Source organism: Symphalangus syndactylus, chromosome 8, assembly GCF_028878055.3.
Source record: "Symphalangus syndactylus isolate Jambi chromosome 8, NHGRI_mSymSyn1-v2.1_pri, whole genome shotgun sequence".
NCBI lineage: Eukaryota > Metazoa > Chordata > Mammalia > Primates > Hylobatidae > Symphalangus > Symphalangus syndactylus.
This window is the reverse complement of record NC_072430.2, coordinates 104,122,137-104,149,292: the sequence shown is the minus strand read 5'-3', so window position 1 is coordinate 104,149,292 and position 27,156 is coordinate 104,122,137. Positions and strand designations below refer to the sequence as shown.

At 37.5% G+C, this 27,156-nt stretch overlaps 1 protein-coding gene across 1 annotated transcript; it reads left to right on the top strand.

Annotated features, from left to right (window-relative positions):
• The first annotated feature begins 158 nt into the window (after positions 1 to 158).
• On the top strand, positions 159 to 27,033 carry TYW5 (tRNA-yW synthesizing protein 5). Its single transcript, XM_055290134.2, has 8 exons — positions 159 to 276; positions 7,230 to 7,384; positions 11,831 to 11,900; positions 15,858 to 15,902; positions 16,910 to 17,047; positions 19,502 to 19,589; positions 19,949 to 20,065; positions 22,606 to 27,033. The coding sequence occupies exons 1-8, from the start codon at positions 199 to 201 to the stop codon at positions 22,860 to 22,862; spliced, it is 948 nt and encodes a 315-aa protein (XP_055146109.1). The 5' UTR covers positions 159 to 198; the 3' UTR covers positions 22,863 to 27,033.
• The last annotated feature ends 123 nt before the right edge of the window (positions 27,034 to 27,156 follow it).

Sequence of the window (27,156 nt, the reverse complement as noted above, 5' to 3'; positions counted from 1 at the left end):
GCCCCGTCCCCGCTCTCCAGCACGCAGCCCAGGCCGAGGCCCTTCGGCAACCCGCCCCGCGCTCAGACCCAGCCATTCTGGAGTCTGACGGCCTCGGGGACCTTTTCTCTGTCGCTCGTGTTTCCGGGAGGATGGCGCTGAGGAACGCTTTTAGAACCGAAGTTCCGAGGACCTGGAAGAGGGCAGGCGTGAGCAACCATGGCCGGGCAGCACCTCGCGGTACCCCGGCTGGAGGGCGTTTCTCGGGAGCAGTTCATGCAGCACCTCTACCCCCAGGTGAGGCCCTCGCGCAGGGCAGAACCCCGAGAAACCAGCGGGAGACGCGTCTTTACCATTCGGACGGCTGGGAACTGGTTTTTAGGGACCCAGGGTGTGGGAAAGAGGCGCAGGAAGGCAGCAGATGACTGGTTGGCTCTTAGGCCAAGGGAAAGGTGCACGGGGGGCGCCGACTGGCTCCTCTATTGAAATTTCCGGAGAAAGCCCCATGTTTCTTGGGAGCAAGATGATGGCGGAGAGCTGAGTGCGAGAGGTATTTTGCCTAAACTCTTTTACTCCGCATCTGTCAGTTTGCTCCGAATTAATGGATTTGAAGGCACAACTTTTCACTCTACTGAGCCAAAAAGGAAAGCAATGGGATTTCCCCGGAAAACTCCTACTTGTCTTGAATTCTAACTTACTTAGGTTCTAGTTCCGACGTTGGAGTCTTTTATACCTGTAGTTAGAACCTTAGGTCTTTAAAAGAAAACTCATAGAGAAATATTAGGGAAACAAAAAGTGCTTTTACTTGCAGTGCTTTACAAAGGAGTCCAGACCTAAGAAAAATAGAAAGTATTAAAAGGGAAAAATCCACAGGATTACAGTAAGTCAGTTTATGGTAGGAAAAATACCCAGCAATTTTCTTACCTGATATTTACACTTATAAGGGTGGTCATAGAACTACAGTTCTGGGGCCGGGCGCGGTGGCTCACGCCTGTAATCCCAGCACTTTGGGAGGCCGAGGCGGGCGGATCACCGGAGGTCAGGAGTTCAAGACCAGCCAGTAGAAATCCCATCTCTACTAAAAATACAAAATTAGCCGGGCGTGGTGGTGGCCCATACCTGTAATCCCAGCTACTCGGGAGGCTGAGGCAGGAGAATCGCTTGAACCCGGGAGGCGGAGGTTGCAGTGAGCCGAGATCGCGCCACTGCACTCCAGCCTGGGCAACAAGAGCTAAACTCTGTCTCAAACAAACAAAACTACAGTTCTGAGTGTTACAAAAGTCGAATGGGCTGGGCGCCGTGGTTCATGCCGGTAATCCTAACATTTTGGGAGGCCCAGGTCGGTGGATCACTTGAAGCCAGGAGTTCAAGACCAGCCTGGCCAATATGGTGAAACCCCGTCTGTACAAAAAATACAAAAATTAGCCAGGCGTGGTGGCACACGCCTGTATTCCCAGCTACTCTGGAGGCTGAGGTCGGAGGATCTGCTTGAGCCCGGGAGGTCGAGGCTGCAGTGATCCATGATCCTGCCACTGCTCCAGCATGGGCGAGAGGGTGAGACCCTAGCTTAAAAAAAAAAAAAAAAAGAAAAGGCGGAGGTGGGGGGATTCGGGAGGAATGAAGTTTTTCTTTTGATAGCAACCTACGGGAGAGGATTCAAGCCTTTATTAGTTTGGAGACTTGTACTAGATGGGTTGTTCTTGCTCTCCCTGTCCTTAGACGCCCCCCATCTCAGAATGTGCTAGACATAAGTTGCCTAAAGGGCAGTGTTGTGAAGATTAGGGTATGTGGAAGTGCTTTGTAAGATGCAGAGCAAAAGGTATTTTGTAATTCCTTCAGGCATGACATACAGCACAAAGCATCATTACATTTTAAAAAGTCAAAAATTACAAACAACTTTCTCTGGCCATAGGGCAGTAAAACTAGAAATTAATAACAAAATTGGAAAAAAAGACCTTTCTATCTGGAAACACTAAAAAGTATGAGGGGGCATAGTCCTATGAGTTTTTTGTTAAACATTTTCTAATAATTCCATAATTAACACTGTATATTATACAGGTACATGAATAGATAGAGCAAGGGAATAGAATAGAAAGTGCAGAAATATCTATTCTTATGGAAATTTAGTGTATAATAAGCATGACATTTCAAAAATCAATAGGGCAAAAAATGACTTTTTAAAAAATAGACTGTTTTTTCGAGGCTTTTTAGGTTCACAGCACAATTGACCAAAGGTACAGAGATTTCTCATGTCCTTTCTGCCCTGACACATGGATAGCCTCCTCCATGATCAACATCCCCTCATTAGAATGGTATATTTGTTACAATTGATAAACCTACATTGGCACATCATTTTCTTTTTCTTTTTGAAATGGAGTTTTGCTCTTATCGCCCAGGCTGGAGTACAGTGGCACGATCTCGGCTTACTGTAACCTCTGCCTTCAGGGTTCAAGCGATTCTTCTGCCTCAGCCTCCTGAGTAGCCAGGACTACAGGCACCCGCCCCCATGCCCGGCTAATTTTTGTATTTTTTAGTAGAGGCAGGGTTTTGCCATGTTGGCCAGGCTGGTCTCAAACTCCTGACCTCAGGTGATCCGCCCATCTCAGCCTCCCAAAGTGCTGGGATTACAGGCATGAGCCACCGTGCCCAGCCTGGCACATCATTTTCACCCAAAATTCATAGTTTATATTAGGGTATACTATTGATATTGTACATTCTATGGGTTTGGGCAAATTTATAATGAAATGAATCCATTATGGTATTATACAGAGGAGTTTCACTTAGAAAATGATAAAATTCGGTTTATATCTCACACTGTACACAAGAATAAACTCCAAGTGGATCAGAAAAATGTAAAGAAATGAAACTACACAAGTTGTGAGTACACTCGGCAATACAAAAAAAAATGAAGCTGCACAAGTGCTAGAAGAAAATATGGGTAAATTCCCCTATAATCTAGGTCTATGGAAGGCATTTCTAGCTATGACTCAAAACTCAGGTGTAATATTAGATTAAAATTTGACTACATGAAACATTTGTATGCCAGAAACACTATAAACAAATTTGAAAGACAAAGTGGGAGAAAATATTTGCAACATTTATCTCATATAAAGGACAGTAAAAGCCTTTGTATGGAAAAAACTTTTAAAAGGGGGTAAAAGGCTGAAAATCTGGTAGAAAAATGAGCAAACAATTGAGGGGGGAAAAAAACCAACATTAAAATGGCCTTTAAACTAGGAAGTTTAAGTTTACTCATAAAAGAAATAAAGCTACACTGAGATACAACTTCTTACATATCATATTGGCAAAAATTTAAAAAGCTCTGGTAATACTCTCTTGGTGAGGCCCTGAAGAAACTGGCACACTCAAATTTTATACCAAATGGTACAAATCTTTTGGCATATCTAACTATGTTTACTTTATGACCCAGTAATTCCTCATTTAGGAATTTATTCTGGAGATATACCTCCAAAAATGTGTAAATATTTATGTAGTGTTACTGTACTTGCAAATTATTGGAAATAACCTAAATGCTTATGCAGGCGAGAATAACTGAATAAATTATGGCCCATTTACACTGAGGTATACTAAGATGTAAAAAAGAATAAAAGCGATATCTGAACTGATAAGTGGTGATTTCTAGCATATATTTATGTTTTTTTTGTTTTTGTTTTTGTTTTTTTGTGTTTTTTTTTTTTTTTTTGAGACGGAGTCTTGCTCTGTCGCCCAGGCTGGAGTGCAGTGGCGTGATCTCGACTCACTGCAAGCTCCGCCTCCCGGGTTCACGCCATTCTCCTGCCTCAGCCTCTCCGAGTAGCTGGGACTACAGGCGCCCGCCACCGTGCCCAGCTAATTTTTTTTTATATTTTTAGTAGAGACGGGGTTTCACTGTGTTAGCCAGGATGGTCTCGATCTCCTGCCTTTGTGATCTGCCCACCTCGGCCTCCCAAAGTGCGGGGGTTACAGGCGTGAGCCACTGCGCCCAGCCATATATTTATGAATTTTTTAAAAAGCACATAACAAAAGAAAATATGTAGTAAGCTACTATTTATGTAAAAAACAAAGGGAAGAGATAATGAAATATATGTTTTTGATCACTTCGCAAAAAAGAAAGGAATAAGCCAAAAATTAACGAGATCGGTTATGCATAGAGGATGTGTGAGTATGAAATGGAAGAATGTGAATGGGGTGACTTTTGTATAGTTTTGATTTGGGGAATCACGTTGATGTTTTACATTCTAAAGTCATAATAATAAAATCAACAAGGATGAAAAATTATTTTGTAAAAGACCCTAATATGGAATATAAAAAGTAACACATGAACCTGTTGAAGTGGGAGAGGGAGAAGTTACCCAAGTCACTTTTTTTAAACACAATACTTTAATTATATGTCCTCAATCTAAGACACACAGAACTGAAAACAAACTGAATACTAGTTAGTACAGTAAGTCCTCATTTAACGTTCTCAGTAGGTTCTTGGAAGCTGCAACTTTAAGGGAAATTACCTATAATGCAACCAGTTTTACCACAGGCTAATTGATGTAAACAAGAGTTAAGTTCCAGTGGCATATTTCTGGTCACAAAAACATCACCAAACTTGTAAATAAAGACCCAAAACATTTCTAATCTTAAACATTGAAATAAACGTGAGCTACATGTACATTTAAGAAGGATTAATAAAAGTAAATAATTACTCAATTTTTGGTGAATTGTTATGTGACAGTGGTCATAGTAGTGGTGGGTTAAATCAAGGAATAAATGTCTACAAATGGAAAATTGTAAGGAGTGCCTCCTACCACTGAACAGTTCAAAACAAGTGTGGCAGGTTTGCTGATTGCTTTCATACCCCCTTGTTTATTGTGCACTTGTATGATTATCATATGCTTTATAAATTTTTGTTTTACATACTTCGTATTCACTCCTTTCTTCATTTTTCAACCTGCTTATTTCAGTTCAGGGTCACAGGTGGCCAGAGTCTATCCTGGCAGCTCAGGGCACAAGGTAGGAACCAACCCTGGACAAGATACCATCCCATCTCAGGGCACGCACGTGTGCACACACACACACACATACACACACACCCCCACATGCACTCACTCATACTGGGACCATTTAGACATGCCAGTGAACCTAATGTGCACATCTTGGGGTTGTGGGAGGAAACCACAGTACCCGGGGAAGACCCACAGAGATGTGAGGAGAATGCAAAAACTCTACTCAGACAGGGGCCCTGGCTAGGAATTGATTTTTTTTTTCTGATCTGTGTTATAACTTTATTTGAGGACTTATTTTAGACATGTTTTTTACAGTGGTGTGACCTAACAGTGGCAAAAGCAAATTCTGTGAATTCTTCACTTCCTGTGAATTCTTCACTTCCTGTGAATTCTGGGATTTTGCAAGTGATTAAACATTGAGGATAATGGGAACTAGGTTTCCCACTGCTGAAAATGGGAGTTACAAATTCAGTAGATTATAATGAACCTTGAAATGTTTACGGTTCATACGTACACTTGTTAGGTATATGTGTGTGTGCATGTATTATATATATGGACATATACGGAGAGAGCTGAATAGAATAGGTATATGCATATATGGGGTGTACGTGTATATATATTTGTGGAATATACATAGACCCTCACATATATCCTAACTCTGTCCACTGAGAAGAAACCAGAACTACTTTAAGAAATGATGGATCACAGGGCTGGGCAGAAAAAGTATAAAAGATGTCAGATTCTGTTATTTTGCCATAATGCAAGGAAGTGCCCCAGTTAAAAAGTCACAAGAAGCATCTTGAAGGGGCTCACTGGCCAAATCTGGGATAATTTGGGTATCAAAATTATACCACTAGATTATTACCCAGTAAATAAAATAATTCAATGGAGAATTTAGAGCTCATTTCGATACTAGGATGCCAACTAATAAATGTAGAAGAAATGATGGAGTTTAGAAAAATCACTGTTTTTTGTACTCATAGCAAAACATCGTGTGCTTCCTGATGTGGCATGCTGAGAAGGCAACACCATTCCTTTTGTGGTGCATTCCTTCTCCAAAATGTGTAACTTGAGTCTAATTATGAAGAAACTTCAGATAAACCCAAATTGAAGGGTTTTCTACAAAATAGCTGGCCTATACTCTTCCAAAATGTCAAGGTCGTAGAAGATAAAGAGGCTGATGATTAAACATTTCAGATTAAAAGAGACATAGCAACTGAATGCAGTGTGACATCTCAGATTGAATTCTGGGTTAGGAAGAAATAACGCTAAAGGAAATCATTGGGACAATTAGCAAAATCTGAGTATGGACTGTAGATTAGATAATAGTATTGTGTCATTGTTTTGTTTTTTGTTTTTTTGTGTGTGATGGAGTTTCACTCTGTCGCCCAGGCCGGAGTACAATGGCGCGATCTCAGCTCACTGCAACCTCCGCCTCCCAGGTTCAAGCAATTCTTCCACCTCAGCCTCCTGAGTAGCTGGGATTACAGACATGCACCACACTTCAAATTTTCTTTTTCTTATTTTTTTTAATTTTTAGTAGAGATGGGGTTTCACCATGTTGCCCAAGCTGGTCTCAAACTCCTGACCTCAAGTGATCCACCCTCGGCCTCCCAAAGTGTTGGGATTACAGGCGTGAGCCACTGCGCCCAGCCTACGTCAATGTTAAATGTAATTTTGGTAATTATTCTGTGGTTATATAAGAGAATGTCTTTGTTCTCAGAAAATATACTTAAGTTTTTAGAGATAAGGACCATGGTGTCAGCAATTTAACCTTGAAATGGTTCCAAAAAATTAAATTATGCTTAATTTAATTTCAATTAATAATAATATGTCCTCTTGACAGTAAGAACAAATCATAAAGCAAATGTGCAAAATGTTAACAGTTGGTGAATTGGGGTAAAGCGTTTACGGAAATTCTTTGTAGTGTTCTTAAAACTTTTTTATAAGTTTGAAATGACATCGAAATTAAAAGTTACAAAAATATTTGACTATAAAGTACAAATTTTAGTCATTATATATTGATGGTCTTGCAGTTTTGTTCTGTTTTTCTAATCTTAAAATTTTGTTCTAGATATTTTCACATGGCCCCTCTTCTTGTTTTAGTGACAGCATGAACTGTCAAAAGCTTTGAGTTCAAGCATCTTGGGAGCAAGAGTCAGATCTTACTTGTTTTTTTCTCCCTGTTGCCAAATACAGCTCTTGATGTGTTGTTGGTTTTCATGAATTTTGTTGTATTTCTTTCCCCACTTACAGAGAAAACCTCTTGTGTTGGAAGGGATTGATTTGGGGCCATGTACAAGCAAATGGACAGTGGATTACCTAAGCCAAGTTGGAGGGAAGAAAGAAGTAAAGATTCATGTTGCTGCAGTTGCACAGATGGACTTCATTAGTAAGAACTTTGTATATAGGTATTTTCTTCTGAGGTTTACTCTGGGGATACAAATAACTTTTTAAAAACTTTTAAAATATTTTTGCATTATTATACAAAGACCATGTGGCATTTCATCTTTTGGCTCGTTTGATGTAATCATGGAATAGCTTACTGATTTTTAAAGAGTGGTTTTTAAAAGACAAGAGTTCTGAGTTTACATAATTATACAATGACAATTTTTTTTTTTATTTTTTATTTTTTTTGAGACAGAGTTTTACTGGGCCACCCAGGCTGGAGTGCAGGTGCATGATTTCGGCTCACTGCAACCTCTGCCTCCTGGGTTCAAGTGATACTCCTGCCTCAGCCTCCCGAGTAGCTGGGATTACAGGCACGTGCCACTATGCCTAGCTAACTTTTGTATTTTTAGGAGAGACAAGGTTTCACCATGTTGGCCGGGCTGGTCTCAAACTCTTGGCCTCAAGTCATCCACCTGCCTCAGCTTCCCAAAGTGCTGGGATTACAGGCATGAGCCACCATGCCTGGCCAACAATTTTTTAAATAGGATATATACCCAATACCTTCTGGAGTCATGGAAGGAAGATAAAATTTCTGTAACTAGGGTTAGATTTCATATGAAGTTGGATGTGCCATACTCATTCAATGCTTGATTAATTAGTTGATCCTATCACATTAGTAACTGTTATCTAGAATAGGAAATTCTAAAAGGCTCATGTTTTCTTTTTCTGTCCTCTCCAGAAAACCAGGACAAGCTATGTTTGGTATAATCTTTCATCATCTTAGATAACTTTTAAAAATCATACTTAATTTTCCCTTTTGATAAAATAGTCTTAAATACCTTTAATTTCTCCCATGATTGTTATTTTATGCTGTGGAATTTCTTAAAAGTAAACAAGAAATAGTCAAAAGCTGCTGATTGTCTAAAGATGAAAGTTTTAAATGCTGTCATCTTGCAGATTTCATTTGCTATTTATTCCCATGAGTTTCATTTAAATTGTTAAATTAAAAACAAACAGCTTTCAAACTCTGAGCATGTGAAGTTCTCAGCAAATTCATTCTATTGAAAAACCATGTAGTTCACAAGACTTCAATTTAGAGATGAGTTAAACAGAGCTTCTAATGTCCACAGCCATTCCTTTCTCATTAGAGTTTTCCAAGTTCAAATAGCAGCTGCCAAAGCATTGCTCAGTTTTTAATCCTTTGAATATTCACCATAATGGTTTTAGTTATTAATAGTCCATGAATTGAATTTAATTATCTTAAGTTTTTCAAAGTGTAGGAACTTTTCATTTTTTATCAAATTAAAAATGCCAGAATGATGAGTGTTTTTCAGCCGGCAGTTAATGATGTTTATTTTCCAGGGAGTCCAATGCCATAACAAATGAGTACTGAAACTTCATCTTGAATTGCCTTGATGTTTTGTCATGTCTTTTTAAACTTTTCAAAACTTGTTTTTGAAGCACATACATTATGTAATAGTTCCTATCGCGGCTTCCTCCAAGCCTTTCACTAGAGCTACTAAAAAGTTGCAAGATTATTTTTTTTAGTGCAACAAAAAAAAATAGGTTTAGTCATTTTTAGCATTTACCAGGCAGTAGGAAAGAAGGAATGCATCCAGGCCAAAGAGAGACTAGAAAGTAAGAAACCCTGCACACACATATATATTATTATTATCACTTCAAATTGAGGTTGCTTTTATGCTTTATCAAACATTGGAAGATTGATACATTAACAGGTATGAACTTTTACTTCTTTCTTCTTGGTAGCACTCATTGTTCAGAGTCAGGAGAGTCTGGACAAAAGAACCTTGTGTGATGAAAGGATATTGTTGGCATTCTTCTGATCATAGATTTTTTAAAAAAGTCTCATCATGTAAGATTTGCCACATCTTCCTGTCACATCCTGTAATTCCTGTCATCAGCTTGCTCTTGTTTATTGTACTCTCATCAGTTCCGATCTTGATTTTATAAAGCAGCCTTTTCCAAATGGGGAACAAGACAGTGAAGGGCTTTTTTCTTCTTTTTTAAAATCTTGATGACTACTTGCATGCTGCAAAAGGGTACATTATCATTGTTGTTAACCCCACCATCTGTCCTTTACTGAGCACTTATTATATATCAGCTACTATGCCAAGCAATCTAGGTTATATTACTCATTTAATCTTCAGAACAATCTGTGAGGTAGATATTTTTAATAATAATTTCACAGATGAGGAAAGAGAGGTTTAAAAATATTAAGTAACTTCTCCAGGATCACATAGCTTGAAGTGATGGAACCCAAGGTGTTTACTCTAATTTCCCTGACTCCATGGAGCCCATGGTTAAGCCTTCTTTGACATTACCCTCCTTACTGGTGCTGCCAGTCCAGACAAATGGCACTTTAATAACCAATGCCCTTGTTTTTGAAACATGGATAGGATAGATTTTTAAAAAGCCAAAGAACTTCCCAATATACATACCTAATTTCTCCCCCATCTGGGCTTAGTAGAAGCTATGACAGATACCATTACCTAGGAGAGTAGGTTGCTGGTGGCACCCCAGTTCTGCTTATCTGGGCTGAGCTACTCTGTCTGCTCTTTCAGGGTCACTGTTCTGTTTTTCTAAAGGTCTTGAAACACTTTTGTGTTCTCCCTAGTAAGAAAGCTAAGCCTAGTTAAATGCAGCAATTACAGTAGTAGCTATGGTCCAGATAAACTTCCCCACTGGCCCAGACTCTTCAAAGATGCTTTGAAGAATGAAAGCAAGAAGGAATGAAGGGTATATGGTGAGGTCAGAGATGGGAAACATTGAGTAGGAGAATGCCAAGTAAATTTGTTGATAGTAGTTAGTAAGACACTATTTATAGTCAAAGAAATAGTACTCTGCATTGGTCTGAGTAGATGGCAGACCCCTCTTTTCTCTCCTGCAGTGCCCACTCTACATAATTACCAGCAGTGGCCTCAAGTTCAGATTGACATACAGAGCACCCACCAATCCATAACCTGGCTTCAGATTCCCTTAGCTTTTTGCAGGAGGATATAAGGCAGGAAACGGAATTCTAGCAGGATAGTATCAGTGGAGTCTTTATACAAATCCAGGGACTATTTTTTGACTCACCAAGTTACAGCTTAGTTGTAAGGGAATGAGACAATGGAGGTAGTATAGAAACACCTGAGTTTAGGTAAGACATATGGTCCATAGAAGCCGGTTGCTTGAAACATCCCATGACCTTAGCTTCTGCATTCCTCTAAGGGCCATACTCAGGAGAGTCACACTACACACAGGAAAGCCAAGTATTTGTAGTCCACTTATAGGCCACCTAGTGCAAACATAATTCATCTATTGGGTTATTTTTACGATAAACAGTGTTACCTGATATCACAACTGACATTCCACATTTATCTTTTTTTTATTCAACATAATTTATGGGTTCACACCATGTTTGTGTTTACCCGGTATATTTCTGGGAAAACAGTGCAAGGAGAAAGTAAGCTGGCCCAAGGTCATCTTCTCATAGAGAAGGAGAAAGTATGTAACCTTTTCTTTCGACTTCCTCAGTACAGAGTTCAAGTGGGAAGATATTTAGTAGTAAGACTGAAAAGATTACAGCTGTTAATCAGAAGTTTGGAGGCAGGAGTGTAGTGGGGGTAGCAGAGGAGAGGATTTTGACCTAGAGGCTTTTGAGGACTTCATTATCTTGTTACCTATACTGTATCACCTTCATTTATAGAGCAGCACTTTTGATTCTAGAGAGTAAAGGAATAGATGCAATCTGGAGTAAGAATATCCTTCTAGCTCAAGAGTGTGATGTAAAGGAAACAAATTTTGCTTCCACAGTGTTCAGCCCTGTTCATCAGGATGGAAGGAGACAGGCATTTGGGCAGACATTTTGAAAAATAAAAATTGGTCACTTCACTGGAATTCTCCTTGAGCTATTCCTCAGAAGCCTTAAAATGATAGAGGGTGGTGCAGCAGGGTGAGAGCAGTGTTACTGGCTTCTGTGTTCCGTGCTATGCCAAAAGGCAGGAATATGGGGGGTAGTTATCTTCATGGGACCATTTGTGTACTGTCTCTTCCAAAGTAGCACTAGTAGTTTGCCCCACTCTTCACAAGATTTGTTTTGCCATGACACTTAAAAACAGGTAGCAATCAGAACCTGAAAGTCTGTGTATTTACAAAGGTAATCAGATACCATAGAAGCATTTTTCTATCATAACGGAATAGAATATTGACATAGAAGGATCCATCTGTATCATAGATTTTGAAATCTTTAATTCCAAAATTTCAGACAACTTAGATCAAGTAAACATACTGCTCAATGAGTTTTGAAAAGTTAGAATTTCACGTAATAGGTTATAATAAAAATTACAGATATTATAAAACAGGAGATTATATGCAACTCCAACAAGCCTTTATGTATAGTGATTAGATTCTTACTAGTTGATCTGTTATTATTAAGTGCAAGGATTCTTTTGTGTTTATTTCAGAACTTTACCTTTTGACCAGTTGGTCCAGAGGGCAGCTGAAGAGAAGCATAAAGAATTCTTTGTTTCAGAGGTAATTGCTTTTAACATTTTTAAAAGAAGGCATTAATATCTATATACTAAATGGATTTGCTTATGAAAGAATAGTAGATACACAAGAGCAATAGACGTCTCTGATAGACATTCGTAAGATTTGGTTGGATGCACCATAGACTGTAGCTCTGCTATTTATTAGCTCTCAAACTTTGGCCAAATTATTTTTCTGTACTTCAATATACTCGTCTGTGAAATGGGGGTGATAATAGTACCAAAGTGTTTGTGAGGATTAACTAAATAAAATCAGTAAAATACTTAGCAGTGTGCCTGATGTATAGAAATTACTCATTAAATGTTAGCTATTTTTTTTTTTTTTTTTTTTTTTTTTTTTTTTTTTTTTGAGACGGAGTCTCGCTCTGTCGCCCAGGCTAGAGTGCAGTGGCGCGATCTCGGCTCACTGCAAGCTCCGCCTCCCGGGTTCACGCCATTCTCCTGCCTCAGCCTCTCCGAGTAGCTGGGACTACAGGCGCCCGCCACCGCGCCCGGCTAATTTTTTGTATTTTTAGTAGAGACGGGGTTTCACCGTGGTCTCGATCTCCTGACCTCGTGATCCGCCCGCCTCGGCCTCCCAAAGTGCTGGGATTACAAGCGTGAGCCACCGCGCCCGGCGTAAATGTTAGCTATTAATATTATGTCCTTTTAAAATGCTTTGGTCTGATATGCCAACTTCAAATGCTAATGGAAAACTTCATTTTCATATCTATTGACTATTAGACTGTTTCTGTATTCTTGTTATTATCAATGTGATTTCTATTGTGTATATTTGCTGTAATATTTGTTCAGGATTAATTGCGGAAGAATTCTACTTAATTATAGTCTAGCTTTCAATAATTCAATTTAAATACCTTGAGATAAGGCATCAAGGCCTTGTATATAAATATGTTTTTAAAAATTTCCTGTGTTGGCCGGGTGCAATGGCTCACGCCTGTAATCCCAGCACTTTGGGAGACCGAGGCAGGTGGATCACCTGAGATCGGGAGTTCGAGACCAGCCTGACCAACATGGAGAAATCCTGTCTCTACTAAAAATACAAAATTATCTGGGCATGGTGGCGCATGCCTGTAATCCCAGCTACTCAGGAGGCTGAGGCAGGCGAATTGCTTGAACACGGGTAGCAGAGGTTGCGGTGAGCTAGATCGTGCCATTGCACTCCAGCCTGGGCAACTAGAGCATAACTGTCTAAAAAAAAAAAAAAATTCACTGTGTTATTCAAAAGCACATTTTAAAAATGAATTGCTTTTTAAGCTTTGAATGAAGCTGTTTTCTGCATTTGAGCCAGCTGGGCTGGAGAGTTTGGTTCTAAAAGGTGTTGCATTTTTACAGTCCTCTTGTCAGGTAATAGTTATACTAGATTACCGCCACAATCCCCACAAACTCTGTAGGTCTGTGATTCTGTAGTATAACCAAAATGTCTTTTTAAATTGATTCCATTAGCTGCACCTGAGAACTGTTTTATAACTTTATAGCCATGCTTTGAACATGTATATTCAGTTGCCCTTTGGTACTTTCCTGTCTAAGGGTAATCAGTGGTATATATTTAAATAACCATGAAATGTGAAGTAAAAGAAATAGACACATGGTAAAAGATTAAAGTCTAAAAATCATGGAAACTATGTAAACAAGATCAACATGAACTGTCAGTTTGGTCCTCTAGGAAGCAGATGCTGAGATGGAATTAGGAGTGCAAAAGGCTGGCCGGGTGTGGTGGCTCACGCCTGTAATCCCAGCACATTGGGAGGCCGAGGTGGGCGGATCAGGAGGTCAGGAGATTGAGACCATCCTGGCTAACACAGTGAAATGCCATCTCTACTAAAAATACAAAAAATTAGCTGGGCGTGGTAGCACACGCCTGTACTTGGGAGGCTGAGGCAGGAGAATGGCGTGAACCCAGGAGGCGGAGCTTGCAGTGAGCCGAGATTGCGCCACTGCACTCCAGCCTGGGCTACAGAGCAAGACTCCATCTCATAAAAAAAAAAAAAAAAAAAAAAGAAAAGAAAAGAAAAAAAAGGAGTGCAAAAGTCTTGTTAAATAGGAGAAATACCTGTGAATGGAAAGGGGAGGAAGCAGGATTGGATAGGGGAAGCCATGAGATGTAGATACAGATCTGACAGTCTCTGTCAACTCATCCTGGAACTCCTGAGCAGACTGCCTATGAGAAAAGTCCTGCATTGGGTGGCAGTGTCTAGATCTTTTACCAGCTTAAGTCACTGGTTGGGACTACCCTATGAAGAGCATGACCTAGGTTCCAATCCTGAGGTGGGCCTGAAGAAGTTAACAGCTGGTAGCTCTAAGCTAATCACACTCCTTACAATTAAACAGTGAGTTCTTTCTTGAAGGAATTTCTGAGCAGTGCACTTCTGTGTCTGGTGCATTAATTTTATTTTTTAAATCTTGAAATGTTAGAACTAGTAGAAAACCCTTAGAATTTCGAAGAACATATTTTGAAACTTATTAGCCAGTAATTTACAGAATCTATGTGATGTGGTGCTAGCTAAAAATAGAAAAACACTGAGAGTTCAGTTAAAACCTCAATCATCAATTTATGTCTTAAGGTAAATATTATTATCTTTTGAAGTTTATAATTCTCAGTATTGGGTGAAAGAGGCAGAATTCTGAGTTTGGATTGCCCAAGTGCTTGACTTGGTATATCTCACTTCTCTAACAGTGAATGTTTTATAATTCAAGCAGTTCTCTATTTAGGTACTTGGTGAAGGATAAATAATAATTTTTGGCCTCGCACAGTGGCTCATGCTTATAATCCCAGCACTCTGGGAGTCCAACGCAGGAGGATCACTTGAGTCCAGGAGTTCGAGACCAACTTGGACAACATAGCGAGTCTCCTTCTCTACAAATAGTAAAAATAATTAGCTGAACATCCCAGCTACTCGGGAGGCTGAGGCAGGAGGATTGCTTGAGACCAGGAGGTTGAGGCTGCAGTGGGCATGATTGCATCATTGCACTCCAGCCTGGGTGACAGAATGAGACCCTGTCTCAAAACAATTAATTAATTTAAAAAATTTAGATAATGATTTTTTTAAATGATCAGTTTAAGTTTACTACAATGAAATTATATTTTTCTAATTCATACATGAGCTGAATCTTAAGCATTTGGCTTGAGAATTTATAGGCAGGGATAGGCTTAGCTTGATAAAATGCAGTGTTCTCAAGTTTAAAAAAATATATTATTAAAAGCATAAGGTATTTATCTGTTACTGTACATTTGTATTATATTTACTGAGTATTAAGACACTATTAAAATAAGAGTCTCAATAATTTGGAATATAAAGACTAAATCATTATAGCTGTAGAGATGGTATGTATATGTTGCCTTTAGAATTTATTTTACTTATTGTTTTATGGATCCAGTCACTATCATGAGCAACATATTAAAGACATTTCTTCATATGGCCACCAGAGAGCATTAGTAGAAAGGGTAAGAGAACTGAACTTTTTTTTTTCTTTTTTGAAAAGATCTTGCTCTGTCACCCAAGCTGGAGTGTAGTGTCACGATCATAGCTCACTGCAGCCTCAGCCTCCCAAGTAGCTGGGACTACAGGCACGCACCACCTTGCCCAGCTAATTTTGTGTAGATGGTGTCTCACTCTGTTGCCCAGGCTGGTCTTGAGCTCTTGAACTTAAGCAATCTTCCTGCCCTGGCCTCCCAGAGTGCTAGGATTACAGTTGTGACCCACCATGCCCAGCGATAATTGAACTTTTCAGAAAACTACTTAACTGGGTCAGATTTTAAGACTTGTTTCCTAACTTCCTAATATTTTTGAAGTGAAGGTGTTTTATTTTTTTCCGTAGTTCTCAGTACATAATTCTTTTTTTACTTTTAATGATTATGAATACATGATAGCTATACAAATCCTAGTATTTTTATATTTAAAAAAGTAAAATATTGCTGATGTTATTTTTCTTTGGGATGTTTAAGGATGAGAAATACTACTTACGGTCACTTGGAGAAGACCCTAGAAAGGTAAGAATTCTAAATGTAAAACAACTCCCTAAAATCTAAATGGATGTATATATGTTAACTGACAACACTGTAATTTTTATACTTACTGCCTGACATATTCCCTGTTCTATCCTTTTCCATTCTTTTCTCAGTGATTTGTGCCCCTGAATAAGAAGTAAGATGATTAAAAATTGATTACTTAGTATTCAGGTAGGCCTGTAGAATCTTAGTGTTTATAGTCATCTAATCTCTATACAATAAGAAATCTCTTCTACTGTATATTTTGTAGGTGGCAACTCAGTTAACGAAATATTAATTTGAAATAATTATTAGAATCCTGAATAGTTCATTGTATAAGTTTTGACAGGTATTCAGAGTCAAATTAGTGTGGCTGCCATATTAAGGAGTAGTCCCTAAAATGATCAAATAAGATTATTTTTTCTATTTATGTCACCATTTAGTTGTTTACCGTCTATTTTAGTCCCCTCCCTCAGTAGAATTCACAGGTTTTATATAGGTGATAACTAGTAATGTTAGTTCAAGGTGTTGACTCCTGAATGTTAGAGTGGATGACAATTGTGTAATTCTTGCTTAAAGTAGAAAGAACCTTTCTATTAATGAAGCATATTGAGCTTAACAGTAGTGATACTATTAAATCTGCAGTCTTGTTACACAGCCTGGTATTTCTTCATTTGAAAGATCATGTATCGGCCAGGCAAGGTGGCCCTACGCCTGTAATCCCAGCACTTTGGGAGGCTGAGGTGGGTGGATCACCTGAGGTCAGGAGTTCAAGACCAGCCTGGCCAACACGGGAAATCCCGTCTCCACTAAAAGTACAAAAATTAGCTGGGCATGGTGGGAGGTGCCTATAATCTCAACTACTTGGGGGAGAGAGAGAGAGAGAGATCATGTATTGGCACATGGTCACATCATAGTATTTTAAAGCAGTGAACAAAGTTTTGCCCCAGTCTTCCTTAATATCATAGGGTCTAATCTAATTTTTTCTTTTTATGTTTCTGTAAATGCAGGATGTTGCAGATATCAGAAAGCAGTTTCCTTTGTTGAAAGGAGATATTAAGTTTCCAGAATTCTTCAAAGAGGAACAATTCTTCTCCAGTGTTTTTCGAATTAGTTCACCAGGATTACAACTATGGACTCATTATGATGTATGCTACATAAATGAGAAATTTAAAGCTACAGTAGATCTTTAGCATTATAGATTTAAAAGTCACAGTTTCAACTTCCTATAGGTTGCCCTAAATATCTGTGTAATTTGCTGGAACATGACTTTTGAAAATAGGTGCTGTGCATAGCAGTGATACAGGAATGAATTATTTTGCTAATGGCAAAGCCTAGTTGGTTCCTCACATTTGTATTTCCCTGTGGTCCTATTCTTGATTCATCATCATATATATACCAAGTTTTGTGAAATGATTTTTTTTTTCCATGTGAAAAATGGCCACCAGATAATGGGGGAAATTGTATTGGAAAAAGTGATAAGCCTTTAGTATGAGGAGGTATAAATGACACACATGACTCTGGCTACCCAGAGATCCATAACTCTCTGGGTCATGCAGAGTTATGTTATTCAGGAAAAAGGCCGAAGCTTGTTGAGTCATTACCAATTGTAAGAATTTGGGGATATCTGAAGATCTTAGGATATATATGCCTTGAGAATGTCAAATATCTGCTGTATTTGTAGGGCAGCAAAAATGTGTACAATATTGATCTTGATCTGCTGGGCGCAGTGGCTCACGCCTGTAATCCCAGCACTTTGGGAGGCCGAGGTGGGCGGATCACGAGGTCAGGAGATCGAGACCATCCTGTCTAACACGGTGAAACCCCGTCTCTACTAAAAATACAAAAAATTAGCTGGGCATGGTGGTGGGTGCCTGTAGTCCCAGCTACTCGGGAGGCTTAGGCAGGAGAATGGCGTGAATCCAAGAGGCAGAGCTTGCAGTGAGCCGAGATCGCACCACTGCACTCCAGCCTGGGTGACAGAGCGAAACTCTGTCTCAAAAAAAAAAAAAAAAAAAAATTGATCTTCATTATTTATGGTGTTATTTTGTTCCTTACATTTATGTACACATCTATAAGCATTTTAAAAACATTAAAAATACTAATGTGGTATATGGTTTGGTGTTGGGAAGTAGAGAAACTTAAGGAAGGTAAAGGAATATCTAACAAGTTTCCAAAGAAAAAAGAATTTTTAAGTTCTAAATCACAGTATAACGTTTTATACATGTGTTTTATAATTCAGTTGAGACCCTCTTGGGAGGATTTTACCATAGTCAGTAAATCTGTAATTATGAAATAGACATAAACTCTTAGCATATTTTACAGTTTTATATGAATAACATGGTGAGAAAATCATGTGGTAATGCATTTTAACTATATTCGATGATGATGATGATGATGATGATGATGATGATGATGATGATTGTTGTTTTTTGAGACAGAGTCTTGCTCTTTCACCCAGGCTGGAGTGCAGTGGCACTATCCTGGCTCACTGCAACCAGTCTCTCCCAGGTTCAAATGATTCTCGTATCTCAGCTACCCGGATAGCTAGGATTACAGGCATGCACAACCATACCCAGCTAATTTTTTTTTTTATTTTTAGTATACATGGGGTTTTGCGATGTTGGCCAGGCTGGTCTCAAACTCCTGGCTTCAAGTGATCCGCCCACCTTGACCTCCCAAAGTACTAGGATTACAGTCGTGAGCCACCGTGCCCGGCCTCTATGATTATGTTTTAAATTTTGAGTAGTATCCCCTTTACTTTGAATTATAATAGAATGTAGTATATAAAGCTTTTATTATAAAATTAAGTCAGAGGAACGCTAGTTTGAATTGTATAGTTATGGCTTACGTAAGTAAAGGGTTAGTACTAAAAGGAAGAATGCTTAGGTAGAAGTAAAAAATCATGAATATATCTTGCTTAGTGTTTATCTTAAATCCTTAGCTGAGAATTATGTGGCTCTGCCTTTAACATTTTTTCACAATCTATACCAAGATAGTATACCATTACATTCATGGGAAAAGATTGCTCCAATAATAAATATACATTAAGAAAATCTGTCATGAATCACCATACTGTTTGCAGAAAAGAAAATCTGTGAGATTATATTCCTATAGAAATAATTTGAAAATCAAGATACCTATAATGAAATTATGGTTGAACGTATATTAAGAGTGTTGCAGCGGTTGCAGCAGTACCTTGTATTTTCCTAGCATCTGATTTTTCTAAGTGCATTTACTCTGTTGTCTAATTTTGGGCTTATAGCATTCCTTAACAGATAGTAAATATTAACTAAGGGGAGCCTTAAATAGGCCTAACTATGCTAACTGTCAGTTAATGGTGAGGCAAAGGCAAATAGTTTTCTGACTCCACATTTTCTAATTTGCCAAGTCTTCCCATTTTGGGGCAGTACTGCAGAAATGTCTTGAAGGCCCAGTTGTATATGGAATACAAATGTTTTTATTGTTAGGTAACTGTAAGAGTCTTAAGTAAGTCAAGTCTCATTAAAGGATCGGGTTTGCAGTTAAAGTTTAGAATGCCATTGGTTCTATGTATTTGAATTTTAGATAATGATTACCCATAAGCTTTTATTGGTCTTCAGGTAATGGATAATTTGTTAATACAAGTGACAGGAAAAAAGCGTGTTGTACTCTTCAGTCCTCGAGATGCCCAGTATTTATATTTAAAAGGTATGGGATTTTTTTTAAGTTTATATTTCAAAAGTCTATTCAGTTACTCTTTTTGAGAAATCTCTTGATTCTTATAGGAAAAGAACACTTCAGGACTTAATCCTAATTGTATTTGTGTATATATGTAATAACAGGTTCAAATTTGAAATTATCTTAATTATATTACATGGGTATCAGTCATCAGAATTAAAGAGTGAGTCATTGAAAATTGTCTTAGGTGTCAGTAGCATAGTAGTTCTCACAGTGTGGGTACAGTAAGTAACGGGATAGAAAAGAATTTTCAAATTTATATTTGTGATTACTTTTTTTAAAATGCTAACTTTGCTGAATCTATATTATCCCTTTTTGGAACTTTTTAGGTACTAAATCAGAAGTACTGAATATAGATAACCCAGACTTGGCTAAATATCCACTTTTTTCCAAGGCTAGAAGATACGAATGTTCCCTTGAAGCTGGTGATGTATTATTCATTCCTGGTAAGATTTCTAGACCTCATTAATGTGCTATTTATAAAATGTGTACTCTGTCACTCATCCTTCATGTGATTTTTTTTTTTTTTTTTAGTACAAATATATATTTGTTATATGTATCCGGTCCTATACAAGATAATTTTTAGACAAAACTCTGTGTGTGTGTGTGTGTGTGTGTGTGTTTAAAGCAGGCCTAGGCAAACTTACTATAAGTTAACAGTCCTTGCACTTTTGGCCTATAAGTTAACAGGTTAACTTGAACTTTGGGAGGCCACGGTGGGAGGCTTGCTTGAGGCCAAAAGTGCAAGACCAGCATGGGCAACATAGCGAGACCCTGTTTTGACAAAAATAAATAAATAAATTTAGTCAGGCATGGTGGTGTGCATCTGTAAGTCCCAGCTGCTCGGGAGGCTGAGGCAGAAGGATCTCTTGGGCCCAGGAGGTTGAGGTTGAGGAGGCTGATGCCATGGCATCATGGAATCACTGTACTCCACCCTGAGCAACAGAGTAAGACCCTGTCTCTAAATAAACTAAGTCTTGCTTTCAAGGGCAACCTATAAAAATAATATTATACTCTAAACTGTTTTACTAAGTGACATCAAGTAAGACATTTTTTATAGCTTTTATTTATTTATTTTTTATTATTTTCCAAGTGAGACACTTTATATCTGGGAAAAGGTTATACTGGTTGGTTTTTAAAATTATTTTTTAAAAATAATATTATACTCTATTTTATTAAATGATATCAAGTAAGACACTTTATATCTGGGAAAAGATTATACTGATTGGTTTTGTAAATTATTTTATTTTAAAAATATTTCTGTATTTTAGAACTGTGTCACTTAAATATTTACCAAAAAAAAAATGATAAGTATCTTTCAAGGCCAAAACAGATGAAAGATTTCATTAAATATTAAAATGTTATAACCTCAACACCTGTAGTATCATTTGTGTACATTATTTTTCTATACAGTCTGGATTTGTGTCACTTAATTTCTTTGTTCAATTAATAGGCATTAGTTTGAAAGTCCATAAAGTTCAACACAGCAAGGTAATTAACATCTGTAATTAATACTTAAAAGTGAACTCTTGAAGATTATAAAAATCATAATTAAAATTAAAGGGATATATTAACAAATTCTATTTATAGTTGTTCCATATTTAAATTAATATATTAAGAATCATTAATACTTTTCACTGATAAAAATAAGTAAATATTAATAAAGATAGGCATTTGATGACTTCTTTTGGGACTAGATTATAAATTCCTTGAAGACAACTGTTTTGTTCATCTTTTTCTTCCTCAAAAGGGCCAGATATAATGGCTTTCATATAATTGACCATTTATAAAAATTTGACTTTTTATTCTTATTTTCATTGAAAGCAACCAATGTATTAGTCTTCAAATCCATTGCCATCTTTTAAATTTACACTTTTGGTTTTTGTATCTTGGGAACATGATTAAGGTCTATGTAGTTTTCCCTTATTCTTCATACAATTGTTTTAAGAAGAAAAAAATAGAAATACTGAACATTTGCATATATTTTTAAACAAAAGCAAAATTCCTATCTTTGGGTTTAAATTCAACTGAATGGTTAGCATTTTCTTCCTATTATATTGAATAAGGGAAAAAAAAGATTCTGAAAGAAAGTGTAGTTAAGATTAAAACCATGTTTGAAAATTAGTTTTCCAAATCAAAATATGTTAAGCTTTTGTTTTTCCTTAAACACTCTTAGAATAAGTTTGTAAAATTTAAATCTCCCTTTCACAGGATTAAAAGGGTTTTTCCTGTGATTAGTGTTCCATCTTTGTCATATTGTGGTATTGCTTTAGTATTCCTCTAGCACCTATATTCTGAAAATGTTTAGATTCAACTGAAAATAAATTTCCCACTAAAAGGAAAAAAATTAATTAGGTATATAATAAAGTTTACTCATCATTTCCACCACCAAAATATTTGCTGTAGTTTTGTATACTATTTATAAAGGAGCTGAAAGAAATATAAGATGATTATAATTGCATTCAAAATATAAAATGAGGAGGCTATAATGAATACGAATTTAAGCAACTTAGAAAACCAAATTGCAGCTCGAACAGGAAGTCTTTAGGGACAAAAGTATTATAATGAATCAGAAAAGGTCAAAGATACTTCCTCAAGTAATTGAAATGTTCTGTGTACCAAAAAATAAACACTTTGATGTGGTTGTATGACTCAGGAAGCATAAACAAGTAACACAAAACACAGCCCTAGATTAGAGAACTGCAAAACAAATACATCTTTATTATGTCTTTCAAGTTTAAAGGAAAAATTCCTATTTCTAAAGGTTTTAAAAGTAAGGGTTGTGCTATTGACACTTTAAATTTGTTGGCAATTCATAAAAGTTAAAATGATTCTGTTAAAAGCCTGGAGTGTGCTAACGAAGGGATCTGGTTACAAGAATTATTTCTTGCATTGGCTATATGCAATTCGTGATATTTCACTGACATTTTGGGTTTTTTTTTAACTGTAGGTTTTATTTTTAACTTGTTTTTTAAACTTTCTCCAGCTTTATGGTTCCATAATGTAATTTCTGAAGAGTTTGGAGTGGGAGTGAATATCTTTTGGAAGCACCTTCCATCTGAATGCTATGATAAAACAGATACCTATGGAAACAAAGATCCTACAGCAGCATCAAGAGCTGCACAAATTCTGGACAGAGCCTTGAAAACACTGGCCGAATTACCAGAGGAATATAGGGACTTCTATGCACGACGAATGGTCCTACACATTCAAGACAAAGCCTACAGCAAGAACTCTGAGTAAATAATGAAGTGAATGCAATGCACATCAACACTTCGGTAAGGGATAATGATATAAATTAAAGATTTTGTTAAAATAGTAAAGATACATCAGATTTACAGATTATGTAAGTACGAAGGGGTGTTTGTGTGGATTCTACTTGATACGGATTGTTATAATTAAAGAATGCTGTGCTGGGACCACTCTTTAACATTCAGATGCTGACCGCTAAAAGTCCAACTTAAAATGACTTAAAAACAGTAAGAAAATATATTGAATCACAATCCATGAAATCTATTGACAGAATGGGCTGCAGTGTTTCTGATCCAGTGATTCAGTAATGTCATCAAGAACCTTGGGAGCCCGCCTCCACACCCCACCCCCTTTTCAACCACAACATTGGCATCATCCTAAGGCTGGCTACCCTCGTGGTCATGGGATGATTGCCAGTAGCAGTTGGAGCCTTGTGCATCTTCATTTACATGCAGCGGAAGAGTCAGGCTGGATTCTAGGGGCCCCGTCCTAATATGAGAAAGCTTTCCCAGAATTCACTTTCCATATCCTTAGGTCTCATTGCTCTAAAGTAACTTAGACCTGTCCACCCCTGAGCCAGTCACTAGCAAAGGTTCTAGAATAACCTTTAGGGCACTCAGGTCCACTGGAGCTGAGAGTATAAGTGGAGGCCACATGAGGGATATATGGGGACAGAAAGGATAGTTTTTTTTAAATCATGGTTCTGATAGGAAAAACATGAGCAACCCACAATATCTATTACATTTGCCTAGAAGCAGAATTTTTGAGGAACTTTAAAAAATGTACAGATACCTAGGTCCCAACTTTGTAGACTGATTCAAGAGTGTTTGGGATTTGGTATAGGAACTTAATAGACCTCACAGGGTGTTTTGATGCATAATCAGAGCTGAGATCAACTGAAGTTGATGATAGTGACTTGGATTATTAGTTTTGTGATTAGTCCAAAACAAATGTTTAATCTGATCTTGACTTTTCTTGCCACCCAGCATGTCAGGTCTGTCCTTTTTTTTTGGTTTTTGAATGTTAGAAAATAAATGTTTTAATTTATACCTATGTCTAAACCTTAGCCTAGTTAAAGATTTCCCAACTTTTTTTCCCACCTATCCCTTTTTTAAAAGAAAAATTACTTAAAAGAATGAATAAATGAGATCCTAAAAGTGTTGTCATTGAAGACAGTGAGCCATTGTGTGTGGATCTCTGCTTTTCTTTGTTTTGTACCTAGTAATTATATTGCAGTGTCATTGAAGACCAGATAATCTTCGCTGAACATAAATGTGTTCATCTAAAGTAATCTCTTAGTACATCAATTTGGTGCATTTTAATTAGAGAAAATCATTTTCTTTATTGAAGAGAATCCATCCACTCATGTCCTATAAGTTATTGTAAATAAGGAAAAGCATATATAACATTCTGAATTTCCTAGGTATCTTTGGAAACAGGTAAGTTACTCAGGTGAATAAAGGTGAAAAGTCTTGTCAGAAAAGGGATGATTATATTAGCCAAATTTAATTACCAGATTTTGATCTTCATTAAGCAAAGCAAAGAACTTCTTTACTGATTCCTTGTCCTTCAGTAAGGAAAAAGACAAAACTCTCCTTAGTTTATATAATATTTATGGTCAGTTTTTAATAAATCTTGTTTTTTTTCTTAACCAGCAAGAGAATTGATACAAAGTATAAATCCAGAGTCATGTAGAAAACTTAGAAGTATTAATAAAACAGATTACAGTTTGTGCACTGAATATTCATCTTAATTGATTGTTTAATGGAGAAGCAAACTGGATGACCTTAGACAAAATAACGTTTATCTATGAAGCTTATTTTCCTCATCTTTAAAACAGAACTACAAAAATGCAGAGAGAGAGTTCAAGGGCAGGCACATAGTTGATAACTGGTGCTAGTTCTTCGATTTAATTATATTCCTTCTTTGCTGAGAGATTTGAGGTAGCTCCTGTTGCAGTATTAATTTATAATATTTAAAAAGTTAGAGAACTTTCCTTTGGGATGTTTTAAAATTATTTCCCTGGTCATAATTAATATTAGGGTCTGTTTATTTCAAATACAAAATATTTTAATCTTTTTTTCCTACTGGGTTAAGACCAAATAAGATGTTTGTTTTTATTATACAGTGTATGTTAGCTGCAACTTCTCAGGAATTCTGAATCTTAGAACTTTTTTATTGAAAGAGATCTTAGAAGCCATCTAACCAACCCAGATTGCTTAATGATTGTCTGGGTTCACATAGCTATGGGTGATAGAAACTGGGATTAGTTGTGACCAGTAATTCTCCATTCTTTCTCCCTAATGTGCAGCACATCTCCAGTACTTCTGAATAGATTACACAGCTTTTCTTTGGCTAGTATGGGGGCTTGACCTGATGCAAAAAGGAATTTTTTTCCTCTGCCAACAAAATTTCTCACTGCACTGCTGGCTACACAGACAAGATTCAAAATAAAAGTAATGGTGGGTCAGGTGCGGTGGCTCATGCCTGTAATCCCAGCACTTTGGGGGGCCGAGGTGGGCAGATCACGAGGTCAGGAGATCAAGACCATCCTGGCCAACATGGTGAAACCCCATCTCTACTAAAAATATAAAAATTAAATGTTACGTGAAAAACATATTTGAAACTGTACTTCCATTTGTGTAAAACAAGGTATGTGGTGTGTGAACATCTTATTTGCGTATGCATATAATTATCTCTAAGAATGCATGAGAAACCAGTGATAGTTATGCCTCCAAGAAGAGGTTCAACTAGGTGGACCGATTGGAATCTGCAGTTTTGTATTATTTGGACTTCTGTTCACATTATCCTTTCAAAATACATTTTAAAAATACTATACGCACCAAGGTGGGTGGATCATCTGAACTCAGGAGTTCAAGACCAGCCTGGGCAACATGGCAAAACCTTGTCTCTACCAAAATTACAAAAATTTAGCCGGCTGTGGTGGTGTGCGCCTGTAGTCCCAGCTACTCAGGAGGCTAAGATAGGACGATCACTTGAGCCTGGGAGGTGCAGGTTGCAGCTGGAATTGTGCCACTGTACTCCAGCTTGGGTGACAGAGTGAGACCCTGTCTCAAAAAAAAAAAAAAAAAAAAAGTATTATATGCAGAGCTGGGAGTGGTGGTCCGCACCTGTAGCCCCAGCATCTTGGGAGGCTGAGGGCAGGAGGAGTGCTTGACGCCAGGAGTTCAACTTCAGCCTGGGCAACATGGGGAGACCTGTCTCAAAAAAAACTAAACAGAGTGTAGTTATAGCATTTCATAACATTATTTGTCTTGGTATTTGAATACATTCGAATTCTATTTGTCCTGTAATTAATTTCTAACTCACTTTGATAAAATATCAAAACAAAGGAAACAAAGTCAACAAAACTTAATTTGTATCCTTCATCCTTTTGAACAGCAGCTATGTGAACATTTGGAAAGAACCTTAGTAAGGCGGCTTTTCTATCACCTATAAAAAGTTGCCAACAGACATCAAAGGAGTTGACAAAAAAAAAAAAAAATGCAGGAAGCTGGAAGGCAGGCCTGGATGGAATTGGAACTGTGCTGCTGTGACTTCTTTCCCCAGTGCTAAAAAATAGATGTAGTCAGGAGGAACTAACATAGATTGGCAGTCACCCACACATCTCTGGTGTTACCTTAGTCTTGTTTCAAGCATAAAAGCCACAAGTTTTTGGGTGTCTTAAATATACCTAAGTTGTAGTCTCTATTAATTTTTTTTATTATACTTTAAGTTCTAGGGTACATGTGCACAACGTGCAGGTTTGTTACATATGTATACATGTGCCATGTTGGTGTGCTGCACCCGTTAACTCGTCATTTACATTAGGTATATCTCCTAATGCTATCCCTCCCCCTCCCCCAACCCCACGACAGGTCCCTGTGTGTGATGTAGTCTCTAAGTTCCATTAAACAGGATACTAAAATGACCTTTTTTGGTGACTCTGCCTGTCTCTACCACTAACTGGCTTAAAAGCTGCTGGGTCTTTTTGTAAAGAGCAACATGAGTTTACAAATGAGGTCTGTCTATATCTCCTCTTATGTTTGTTTCTCTTAAAGAACTTCAAGTGAAATAAAACAAAATAGCTCTTTTATGAATACTACCTTTTGTTTTGTATTTTACCTCATAAGCGTTAATGTATTAAACATTTCTATACCAACATGCTGGGACTTTGTATTGTCTGTCCTATATCCTCATTGCCTAGACCCTCCTTGACCTTGGTGGTTACTTAGTACATGAATGAAATGAAAAATAGATTACACCATACCCTAACCAAGTCTTG